This window comes from Prionailurus bengalensis, chromosome B2, assembly GCF_016509475.1.
Source record: "Prionailurus bengalensis isolate Pbe53 chromosome B2, Fcat_Pben_1.1_paternal_pri, whole genome shotgun sequence".
Classification (NCBI taxonomy): domain Eukaryota; kingdom Metazoa; phylum Chordata; class Mammalia; order Carnivora; family Felidae; genus Prionailurus; species Prionailurus bengalensis.
Window position 1 is genome coordinate 109,115,012 of NC_057349.1, and position 13,538 is coordinate 109,128,549.

Genomic DNA, 13,538 nt, shown 5'->3' on the forward strand with positions numbered 1-13,538 from the left:
GGCAGGGCTACATCTCTCTCCTTGGGTTAGAGATGGCGGTCTTCTATGTTTTCATATGGTCTTCCCTCTGGGTATCTGTGTCCAAATTTCCTCTTCAAAGGACAGTGGACAAATTGGGTTGGGGCCTACCCTAATGTACCTAATTTTCATGTAATTACCCCTTTAAAAATCCTATCTCCAAATACGTCATTCTGAGGGTAGTGGTGGTAAAGATTTCAACTTATGAATTTCAGGGTTGGGTAATACCATACCAGATGGTATTATTGAATTTTTGTTTTCCATATGCCTTATTTCCATATGCCTATTTCCTTATGTCAACCATTGACATCTTAATTTCAGATATTATGGGCGTATCTTTTCATTTCATTTTCCACTCATATTTCCTATTATTGATAATACTGACTATAGATCCCCAAGCATTTTTTTTTAATGTTTATTCATTTTTGAGAGAGGGAGAGTGAGAGAGGGAGAGAGAGACAGAGAGAGCAAGCGAGCGCATGAGCAGGGGAGGGGCAGAGAGAGAAGGAGACACAGAATCCGAAGCAGGTTCCAGGCTCTGAGCTGTCAGCATAGAGCCCGATGTGGGGCTTGAACACACAAACCATGAGACATGACCTGAGCTGAAGTCGGACACCCAACCAACTGAGCCACCCAGGCGCCCCTAGATCCCCAAGTATTTTTTCTGTTTTTTAATTGTAATTCCATTCTCAGGTATAAGATTTTGCTTTATAAATATTATGTGCTTCTTCTATTATGCTCCAAAATCTATTCACAGAGCCTATAAATAACTCAATATTGAATTCTGTGTATGAATATTTGATATTTATGAACTGGCAGAATATATTTAATTTCCTTTTGTCTCAACTTTAGTCTTATCACTGATAGGATTTTCCCCTCAGATCTTGACCTGGAGGGTAGCTTGGCATGCAGAGTTCATTACCAAACTTCCATTGCCCACATAGTATGGCTCTACTGAACTGGGGAGAAAGTATCTCCTACTCTTACTTAACTAGACAGGTTGAAGCAGTCAGTGGTTCTTTGACTAGAAGTAATACTTTTAATTCCCTTAGTGTCCTGCTGCCAGGGTTCTGTCTCTGTTCTATGCTATAGCTATTAATGCCAAGAAACTTTTGGCCATGCTGTGTTAATAAAAATGAATCTCCAGATGAGTTAAGGAGAAACAAAGAGTCGAAACTAGTACAAATGAACCCTGCAGCCAGGGGTATTTGTCCGTCTTTTCTCAGTAGCCTTAGTGTTCTACTGGATGGACGGTGTGAAACTGCTGATCCTCAACTCATTTTGATCTTAAAACCTCACAACTCTATATGGTTCAAATATATCTGAAGTTAAAATATATATAGGGAGATACTCTTCATTATTAGTTAAAAGAAAGTCACCCCAGAATCTGCAATTAGTTATCATACATAGTTATTAATGCAGTTCAATTTTCTGGTATTTACATACATTTAACTATTGTTTTCCGTACATTGTCTACTTTTCTTCTATTAAACAGAGATAATGCCTATCTTTTTCTACACATGGGAAATTTAGAAGAGGGAAAAAGATTATAACTGAAAACACTTTGAAAGTATATAAAGTGCTATTTAAATGTGATTCTATAACAAAGGTACAGATGTTTATTATTCATTTAATATTTATCAAGTACCTAATATACAAATAAGCATTATAATTTTTAACCAAAAAAGAGACATTTACTCCCTGTTCTCATGGAGCTTACACTCAAAGGGGAGATGTACTCTTTTTCAATATATGTCCCTCTTCATTTGGCAGAAATTATATTTGCTATCTGTGTACAATATGATTCAGAATTATTAAACTGTAATACAATGCTAAAATAGTATTCCTCTAGAAGAGTGAGCAATGAGTCACAGTATTCAGTCCTTAAGCTAATAACTTCTCTATCTTTATAGGATGAAAAGGTTTGCAAATCAGCTGATGAACTAGAATTCTAAAAGGATAAAGGAAAGAGTGCGTCCAAGCAGAATGACAAATTCCTAAGACATTTTTAGTGTGGAATTTTCCAAATATACATAAAATAAAAAAAGCAATACATGAACCAGAACCATCACAGCTTCAAAATTTTTAGTGATTGATAAGTCTCTTTTGTCCATCTCCTCCTACATGTAGGTTCCCCTTCTTTAAACTTTCTAAGAGAAAACACATAAGTTGCTATATATTATATCTGTGTTTGCTTTAAAACACACAGAAAATCTCAGTTACCAATGCCACCAATTTTTGTTTTTATCACACAAGACAAAAATAATCATAGAATACCAGCACTACCATGAGCAATATGATTACTTCAAACAGTATTACTACTGTTCTTTGCCTTTAGACAACATATCACTTGACACATACTGTCAAATTATTGTATTTAAAGTGATTCTCATGAGTTTATACCATCAAATGGGTTCTGGTGGGTTCATTTTATTCAGTTTGACTTCATATTCTCAGGGACAGAATATGTTTATTTTGTTGGTTATATACATTTATATCGTATAAAATATTTAAGTGATTCTAAGGCAAAAATACAAAAGGCTTATTCATTTCTTGATCTCATTCCTTCTCTATCCCTATAAGCAATCATTAAAAAAAGGTACATTCTTTCATGTTTTTAATATAAGCACATGCATTTGTATCCCACTCTTTCTTACATAAATGGTAACATACTAAACACTTTCTCTTCACCTTCTTATCACTTAACCAAAGGATCCTGTATATCATTCCACCACAATATACAGAAGGATTTCTCATTTTTACAATGGCATGGTATTCCACCATGAATAAGCCATAATTTTTCAACCAAGCCTCTATATCTGCATTGTTTCTAGTCTTCTGATACTATAATCAGTGCTGTAACAAACACCTGTATGTATTTTCAAATTTTTGTCAGAATATCTCTGGGATAGATTTCTATAAATGAGATTGTTGGGTTAAAGGGAAAATACATACATATGTGATTTTGCTAGATACTGCCAAATTCCATCTTATAAGTACAAACATATACTGTATTTTCAAATCTAAGCAACTGAGATCTTAAATTCACCGAAAAGTATTAGTAGTTCATGAAATGGTGTACAAAGAAAAGGAAACAAACTAACTAGGTTTGTTTTTTATTATAGACCAATGTTCCTTAAACCTAATTATACTTTAAAACATTTAAATGTGTTTTAGGCTTCGAGGAAAGTACGATACACATCAAAATGTATCACAGCCTTCCTAGAAAATTTTGCTCTTCAACCATACTTAAGCTGCTAAAGGACATTAGATAAACATAATTATTTTATCCAAGGTATATTATTCTCACTTGTATCTAGATTTGAAAAACAATCTTCAAAACATTCCATAAGAATTAAAAAAAAAAAAAGTTTGGCTAGAGCAATTATTTGTGGATACCTGATTAAGCCAGAATAGGTATGAACTGAATGACCAAGTTTTATGATTCAAAGACAATATTTTTAACAACTCTTCTGGACTCATTTTATTTGCCCACACCATAGAAAGAATATTAGCAAAATAAGAAACAAAACTAATTTCAAAAGCAAAAGATGTGGTTCCAAGTGAAGTCTTTGCTATCATGGTAACCTCACTAAATCGATTCACTGACTTCATTGATCCTGAATTTCTCCATCACATGAAGCAGTCAAAATTTTAAATGAGATGAGATCTGGAAATATACCTTTTACACTGCAAAGAGTTGTTATACACATACTATTTTTGTTGTACTTGTAAGCGAGATACTGTGTCAGACACTCAAAGAACTGGAAGGTAAGTCAGGTACGCATGCCTTTAAGGAACTTCAACTATTAAAGAGGTAAAGGACATAAAGAACTATTCCACAAGGCAAGACATAGATTTCTACTAGAAGCATAGAAATAGTACACAAATTCATATCTACTGATAGTTCAGCAAAAAAAGTTTCCATTTGGACAGACATAAAGGATAAGTCCTTGACATATTAAGATGTGGCACAGGGAGAAAGAAGGTACTATTTCACGTGGCAACCTTGGCAACATGAGGAGAGAGAGTCTGGGGATATATATATTTATGAATATGACTATTAACAAGAAACATTCTGATTTGCATTTGTGTAATTTTCATTTTCAAAAAACACTATGTCACAAAGTATGAAATGTTAGAATAGTTTTTCTTTAATCCAGTCTTCATGATGAGAGGAGAAGAAAAAAACAGTAAATGAGAACAACCAAAATGTTTTTCTAGAGTATATTCAGAGGATTATCCATGTTAGCCTACTTGCTGACACAGTACAATATAATAATGATATGCAGAATAAGGACCCCACGAAATTATAAGAGATAAATCACTAAAGATATGTGGTACTTCTTAAGCTAGGGAAGTTAAATAAGGTCCAATAATGAAAAGTGTTTTACCAAAGGATAAAATTGTTCAAAACGCTAATCAAAACGTGATTTTCTGTTCATTAAAAATGGAAGACTATATATTTGAATTTCTATTTTCCAATCTCAGTTACTCTTAAACTCTAATCAACATATATTTCTAACTACTTTATTTTTTTTTGTATTCTAGTTGAACGTGTATTTTTACTCTAGAGATATGTGTATTTTATTTAGCAACCTGCTCACAAATCCTTCATTAATCAACCAATCCCTTAGTGTCTGTAAATACACAACTTCAAAAAGCACTGCTCCTAATTACATCAAAATGAATAAGCTTTGCAATACAAAATCTATATCCAAACGATTACTTAAGCACCTATACCTACTCATTACTTAAAAGTTGTTTCATATTTTATAATTAGCAATAAAATGGCAAATTATATCAACAAAGCAATGATATATACTTAAGGCACAAAATGATTTGCTTACATAGGGAGTCATTAAAAAGGAATTTTACATTAGATAACTTAAGAAACATAACATTACTGCTTAGAAATTTTTATTAGATAAATCTGCTATATTTATGCAATTTTAAATCGATAAAGAAATACCAAAATGATAAAAAGGTGCCAAATTGGGGCGCCTGGGTGGCGCAGTCGGTTAAGCGTTCGACTTCAGCCAGGTCACGATCTCGCGGTCCGGGAGTTCGAGCCCCGCGTCAGGCTCTGGGCTGATGGCTCAGAGCCTAGAGGCTGTTTCCGATTCTGTGTCTCCCTCTCTCTCTGCCCCGCCCCCGTTCATGCTCTGTCTCTCTCTGTCCCCCCAAAAATAAATAAACGTTGAAAAAAAAATTAAAAAAAAAAAAGGTGCCAAATTGATACGGTGAAGCCTAAGGTATTGCACGTTTTTCCCACTGTTTGTGGCAATACATTTTAAAATTAGAGGATATATGTTAGGAACTAATAAATGAATGGAGGTATTAGACAATATACAGTATATTAATCAAGACTAGAATGGCAAAAGACTTCTCAGGAACATTTTGTTCCCTAGCTTGGATTTTTAGAAGAGTAGAAAGAATAGATTACTGAGCTTATAGTAAATATTTAAGTATCTACTTCCAACCAGAATTAAACATTTTAGGATTTAAATTTCTGAAAAGTGTTTTATGTACATGCTGGGTAAGAGCACCATGGCCAAGAAAGAATATTCCTTTCCACTACATGTAATTCCTTATTATATTTAGACCTATTAACTTCAGAAAATTTAAAACTCAAGAGGCATAGTAACCACATACAAGTAAATGTAATTACATGACATAAAGGCTCTTCAAAATAAGTATAAAGGCATATTGCCGAGAACTATACTGTCTAATTAGGAAGAAAAGATTGCCAAGACAAATCCAAGGGAATTCAAGAAGGGTCTACTATTAAGAAATCTACCAATAGGTCACATAAACCCCAAAATCAAGATAATCTTAACCCTATAGGAACCCTAAAGGAACATTTTTATTTGAATAAAAGAAATAAAATTCAATATTTTACATAAAGTAGAAGGATTCTTCCATAGTATGACAGGAAATAATTCTCTTAATGGTGAAATACTGGAGGTTTTCCTAATAATTGTTAAAGTCTAAAACAAGGAAGCAACTATATAGAATTTTCTGGAAAAAATTATAGAATTTAATTTAAAATGAAGCAGAAATAAAAAATTAACACAAATCTAGAAAAAAATGTACAACCTAACAATTATAGAAAATTTAATGCCTTTCCTAATTATTAACAGTAATCACAAAATAAAATTAAAAAAAGATTTCAAGCTACTCTAATTAGAAATGTCTGTAATATGAAATATACTATACCTATATGGAAAAAATATATGCAGCTTCAGTAAAATATAATACAAAGAAAATAAATAGAAAAATTTACTATGTTTCTAGATAGGAAGTATGAGTAAGTAAGTATGAGTAAGTAGTATGAGTACATACTCATAACAGTATGAGTAAGTAAGGACATAAACTATAAATTACTTTGAGAAAAGTGAACATAATAGCTATCTAAATTTTATCCAGATCCAAAAGGTCAATTCAAACTAGGAAAAGTCACTTTAGAGGGCACACAAAGGAATAAACAGAAATAGTTAAATTAGCTTTTTTAGGGGGGAGTTAGGGAGTATTATAGGTTTATTCTTACCAAGTATTAAGACACAATATAAGGTAGGAGTAAGTAAAATGTAATAAATAATATAATAGTAAATAAACAAAAACACTAATAGTAAATAAGTAATAAATTACAATAGTAAATAAAATACATAACATGAATTGAAGAGATGTGGATAGTGGAGTTACTTTTTAAGAATATACAAATCAATAAGAAACATGCTAAGACAGGTGGGCAATTAAGAAGTTTCAACTATTAACAAAGCTATGGAATTATAGTCAATCTTGCTAATGTTCAAAAAACCCACAAAATTTTAAAAAGAGAATGTCACCTATTAATTTCTCCATTAGTTTTGAAAAAGCCAAATACCCAGACCTGAAGAACAGATACTTTCTTCATTTGTGTTAGAAGAGTAAAATCAAAGCAAATTGATATCATGTGTCAAGAGTCTTAAATGTGTTCACACCTTATAGTTAAGTATTTCTACCTTCTGGAACTCTCACCTAAAGATGTAATTCTAAAAGTGAAAAAGGTTTAAGCTCTAAAACGTTAAGTTTTAGCCTGATTAGAACAGTAAAGAAACAATCCACCCCTCCACCAAGGAGGGACTGCCTATGCACAGGAGGGAGATATCTGTGACTACTGTGTGTGACCACAAGCACAATTCTAGGCCCTAGAAAAATCATTAAATCTTCCCAGCTCCCAAGAGCAGAAACAGAAAGCTGTGCTTTTTGTTAAGATCCAGTATCTCTTGCAAATGACATATCAGATAAAGGGTTGTCATCCAAAATCTATAAAGAACTTGTCAAACTCAGCACCTAAGAAACAAATGAGCAGGAGTGAAGAAATGGGCAAAAGACATGAACAGACACTTTTCCTAAAGAAGACATCCAGATGGCTAACAGACACATGAATAGGTGCTCAACATCACTCATCATCAGGGAAATACAAATCAAAACCACAAAGAGGTATCACCTCACACCTGTCAGAATGGCTAAAATGAACAACTCATGAAACAAGGTGTTGGCAAGGATGTGGAGAAAGGGGAACACTTTTGCACTGCTGGTGTGAATGCAAACTGATGCAGCCACTCTGGAAAACAGTATGGAGGTTCCTCAAAAAATTAAAAAATTGTACTACCCTATAACCCGGCAACTGCACTACTAAGAATTTATCCAAAGGATATAAAAATGCCGATTCAAAAAGGCACGTGCATCCCACTGTTTATAGCAATACTATCAACAATAGCCAAATTATGGAAAGGCCCCAAATAGCAACTGATTGATGAATGAAGAAGATGTGGTATATATGTGCAATGGAATATTACCCAGCAATTAAAAAGAATGAAATCTTGCCATTTGCAACAAAATGGATGGAACTAGAATGTATTATGCTAAGTGAAATAAGTCAGAGAAAGATAAATATCATATGATTTCACTCATATGTGGAATTTAAGAAACAAAACAGATGAATACAGGGGAAGGGAAGCAAAAATAAGGTAAAAATAGAGATGGAGACAAAACATATGAGACTCTTAAATACAGAGAAATGAGGGTTGCTGGCAGGGTGCTGGGTGGAGTGATGGGCATTAAGATGGGCACTTGTTGGGATGAGCACTATGTTATATGTAAGTGAGGAGTCACTAAATTCTATTCCTGAAACCATTACTACACTATATGTTAGCTTTTTTGGATTCAAATAAAATTTAAAAAACATTTAAAGAAGATACAGTATCTCTAATAGCAGACACCCAGTGTTAAGAATTCTTACCCTTAGTTACCTTACTTAATCCTTAGATTAGCCTTATGAAGTAGATATTATCTACATTTAAAAGCCTACATGTCATAGACTTCCAGAATGTCTATGTCCTTGAATAGCTATTCAAAATCTGAATGCTAGGGATCTACTATAAAGAAAACTATGTATTATAACAGACCTAGGGGGAAAAAGTCAGTGTAGATATTTAAACATAAAGGTATGAATACTTACAAAAGTGATCTTATTAATTTAAGTGTATTTCCTATATTTGGTGAGAATTTAATTTTCTTTTAAGACCGTGAGATCTGGGATTTGAAGAAACATTCTTTCCTATGGATTACCTGGGATGGTGCAAAACCAGACATGTGAAAAGCTGAAAACACAAGTGGCACCTCCACCTTCAGGAGCATTTCAATATAATGAGTGCTGCAAAAGTATATCGGATGGATGCCAGATTCTATAGTGTCAGCAGGTAGGTACCTCTGCATAAAAAAGAGACATTGAGAATTAATGAATATGCGACTAATTTAAAATAATATAACCAACTTACTTAAATCTCTTGCTTTGAGTGGCTACTTCAAAATTTATATGGTGGCATAAGTAGTTACTGCAAAGATTATAATTATGCAAGTTAAAAATTCAGAATGTTAAACACTGTAGAAAGAATAAATCTCAATAACGGCAATGTGATATACTTTCCAAGACAAAGCAATGAAGTTAATACTGTAATTCAATGCCTTGTGGAATGAAGGGGATGAATGTTGCATGAAAGAATAAATGTATGAGTACACGAGTAATAAAGCTTTATATTTTAAGAGTGAATGTATTTCAATATGCTTGCTATCCTTGGCTTTGGCCAGTAATTCTATAACATTAAAAAATTTTAGTTTGTCTGCTCTTAGGAATATTTGCATAGCCTCCTTTTTCTAAGATAATGCTATATAACCCAAATCTGAGCTTGAGTTACTAATAACTGAAATTGGGAATTCCGTAAGAAATTTATCTCTAAAACAGAACAAGGTATAATGCATTACCATCAAAGTTTTTGGGCCAACTACCTTATATGTATGTATATAAAAATTTCTATAAAAATTACATATTACATAATTTATATATTTTATATTTTACATTTACTTATATGTCCATTTATATATGTGTGGATATACACACACACATTTACAAACTTGCATTTTTGGCTATTTCTTCATGAAGTTAGTTATTTTTTTAATATGTCTCTTAAGTAAAATTTATGCCATCATGAATGCTCTATAATATTTCAATGATTGTTATCACAAATTCAGTATCTAACCACAGCATTTTTTAAACAAAGAATAAACTTGGAGATATCATTTTGTGTCAAGAAAAACTGTTAGACTACCAAGTATATGCTATAAACTTATACTAAAAATTTATATTCTAATTAGTTCTGAAGAATATATAATTAAGAAACTTCCTGAAAGGCATTTTTATGTTCTTAGCTTTACTGGGTAACTGTAATAAAAGAAAATCCTTTTAAATTAAAACAAATGAAACTTACGTGTAACAATTACATACAAGTTAAGATAAGGGTTTCTTTCAAACTTTATTGCTAAAGTGCTTTTAAGGATTTAGGTTTGAGTTATACTAAAACTTCTGATACCAGTGAGGTGGTTTATCAGTGTCATCAGCATAAATTACAATTTACCATTTCACATTGCATAAATATATATTTATAGGAATACATATGTAGAAATATGAGAGGTTCTTAGAGATACCTCACAGTACACAAGAAAACATTAATTTTATATACTGATTACTGGAGACATATTATAGCATATTAAGTGGACATCTCAGAGTCAACTTCAGATGAATGTCTAGTAAAGAAATTATCTCTTTTGAGTAGTTAAAAATAATATAAACTGAGAATTAGTATCCTTTAACTTACCTTCTTTTATGAAATATGTGTTTTATTAATGACTATTTGTATAGTAGAATTAATGAATCTAATAAATAGCAAAATATCAACTTACACATATAATTTTCAATGCAAGCATAGGTAATCATTTTCTGAATATATGCATAATAGTAGTGTAAGAAATGTATGCATAAAAATCATTCTTATACAGTATTTTTTTTTAATTTTAATTTGTTTATTTTGAGAGAGCAGGGGAGGGGCAGAGAGAGAGGGAGTCACAGAATCTCCAGCATCTCTGAGCTGTCAGCACAGAGCCTGAAGTGGGGCTGGAACTCATGAACCATGAGATCATGACTGGAGCCGAAGTCGGATGAAGTCAGACGCTTAACCAACTGAGGCACCTAGGCGCCTCTATAGTATCTTTTCTATGTTGCATTGAAAACAATGTATCTGGAGTTGGTATGTTTTAGAGTCCTGCCTGATTTCAGTTTTATGGAAATAAATGCTATTAGAGCACAATATCACTGTTATGTTAAAAATAATGTGTTACAAAATACTTTATAGATTCAAAACAAAAATGCAACTTTATAAAATTATGATTAAAAAAAGTTGACTGGTGGGGCGCCTGGGTGGCGCAGTCGGTTAAGCGTCCGACTTCAGCCAGGTCACGATCTTGCGGTCCGTGAGTTCGAGCCCCGCGTCAGGCTCTGGGCTGATGGCTCAGAGCCTGGAGCCTGCTTCCGATTCTGTGTCTCCCTCTCTCTCTGCCCCTCCCCCGTTCATGCTCTGTCTCTCTCTGTCCCAAAAATAAATAAACGTTGAAAAAAAAAAAAAAGTTGACTGGTGATATTTAACAGTGTCACGATCTAAACACTAAACTAGAATAATTAAGACTAGGGGAATGCAGGAATCATTTTCAAATATTTGACATGAAAATGTATGATTAGATTCAAATTCCATTACTCATTATCAAAAGATTTCTCATTTGTAAACGTAAGAGTGGAATTTTTTTAAAGTTTTTATTTAAATTCTATTTAGCTAACATATAGTGTAATATTGGTTTCAGGAATAGAATTTAGTGATTCATCACTTACATACAACACCCAGTGCTCATCACAAGTGCCCTCCTTAATACCCATCACCCATTTAGCGCTCCCCCACCCACCTCCCTCCATCAGCCCTCAGTTTGTTCTCTAGACTTAGAAGTCTCTTATAGTTTACTTCCCTCCTTTTTCCCCCTCCCCTATGTTTTTTTCTTAAATTCTACATATGAGTGAAATCATATGGTGATTATTTTTATCTGATTGACTTATTTAGCTTAGCATAATACATTTTGGGTCCATCCACATTGTCGCAAATGGCAAGATGTTATTCTTTTAGATGGCTGAGTAATATGCCATTATAGATAGATAGATAGATAGATAGATAGACAGACAGACAGACAGACAAACAGATAGAACCACATCTTCCATCAGTCAATAAACATTTGGGCTCTTTTCATAATTTGGCTATTGTCGATAATGCTGCCATAAACATTGGGGTGCTTGTGGAATATCTAAGGTTTTTAAAACTCAAATTCTGGTTAACAGAAGGAAAATAGTTTCATAGAGAAAAACCAGTACATACTCTTTTGCCATTTGCTTCCGCCTACTCATGTAAGCAAACTTCTCATTATGCTGAAAAACTAGAGCTAAACATTCTTATTCAGGAATTTCATATAGCTATTTCAAGCATAAAATTTTTAAATTTCAATATTTATAATGTATTCCTCCTTGATGTTTTGCTTTTATTTTCCTTATCACAAATATATACTGTAAAAACACATAATATGTGCTTTTATTTAACTCCACATACTTTCCAGCTCCCTTATCCTTGGGTGCCATGTGATTGCATTGTCCACATGCTCTATGTCATAAAAACGGTTTGTGAAGTATTAGCCTATCTTATATACTAGATAGTTTCCTCAAGTTGGAGATCTTAATGGCAGTAAGTAAAATAAAATACAGAAATATTGGTAAATTTAGGAACACTCTTACCTCTAAACTCCAAGATCTCATGAAGCTAGTAAAATCCTTTAAAATACACTATAATACCCTCAATCAAAACTCATCACAGATTTACAAAATGTATAGTTTTTTCCTCTTGATGGAATACACTGATAATTTTGACTTATTTTCTTACACCATAATTTAACTGATTCTTTCTAACAAAGCAATAGTAAAAAATCCATTCAATAGTTCTTATTACATATATATTTTTTATAATTTACTAAATCATAAGTTTAAAATTTAATCATCCATCTAGTATCACTAATCTTTCATGCAGTTACCATTAGGTAAGACATCAAGTATCTGAGAAAATGTCAAATCTGTAGCTTCAAAGAGAATCAGTCAAAAAGCATTCAGGTAGAAAACGAACATAAATTATTACAGAGCTCTCTACAAACAAGATCCCAACGAATTTAAATGGGATTTGCCTTAAAATTTCACACACTCCTTTCAAAATAGACTAAAAAGTCTTACAGAAATATGTAGTCTTGGCAACCAAAGGAAAGCAGAGGTCAGAAGCCTGGAGAACTGCTGAAGAAATATGAATGTTTTCTCTTTGTCCCCGCACATTATCATGAACAAAGAAGATACAAACCAGTCATGGCCAGCATAACTCCCCTGCAGGCAGACTGAAAAGCACAATTAAGGAACTTTTACAATATTTTATCTTAAAAGATGAAATATGAGAACTCCATTAATATTCATTTCCAGGATCCCTGTCAGGAAAGAGGTATTGATACTTAGCCCTCATTTTATCTTCAACCAATTTACAAGCTAATGTACTGTTTACTTACATGTTCAGTGGAGGCCAATGGCACTAGCAAATGGAGAAATAACTATCTGCCCTGTGGCAACATTTGTTCAAATCATTAAATAGTACCCTCTCTTTCTCTGGTTTAGGTTATCTGCTAAATTACTAGCATAATCAAGTATAAAAAACCCACAAATATTTAGAATTCAGTAATGCAAATGGTTTGTACACTTTTTTTCTCCCTTCAGGTCAAACCTATTTTTGAAAAATAACCAATTCAAGCAAAATTAATGTATGTTCCATTACTATTCTAGATTTACTAAGTCTGGAATATGCTTTTCTAGATACACTAAACCTATTTTTAAAACTTTCTTGTATGTATCTGAAAATACAGCCTAATAACTTTACTCAGTTTAAGATTCGATGAAGAAGACTGAATTTAGTAGTTAATACCCAATCTAATAAAATACATATTTAAAATACAGAATAGTATAAAGGTACATGATAACAAATCAGTAATATAGGTTAAAGTATTATTTTACTATAAATGTG

The 13,538-nt window shown here is 32.7% G+C and overlaps 1 protein-coding gene across 2 annotated transcripts in view; it reads right to left on the reverse strand.

The window, feature by feature from the left end:
• TBC1D32 (TBC1 domain family member 32) overlaps window positions 1-13,538 on the reverse strand; it is a 213,040-nt gene that overhangs the window by 15,145 nt on the left and 184,357 nt on the right. For both annotated transcript variants that reach the window (XM_043592221.1, XM_043592222.1), the window contains exons 31-32: window positions 12,710-12,864; window positions 8,635-8,775 (exon numbers count right to left, since the gene is read on the reverse strand). In XM_043592221.1, the coding sequence (XP_043448156.1) occupies window positions 8,635-8,775; window positions 12,710-12,864 (296 nt within the window). The remainder of the gene's footprint in view (window positions 1-8,634; window positions 8,776-12,709; window positions 12,865-13,538) is intronic.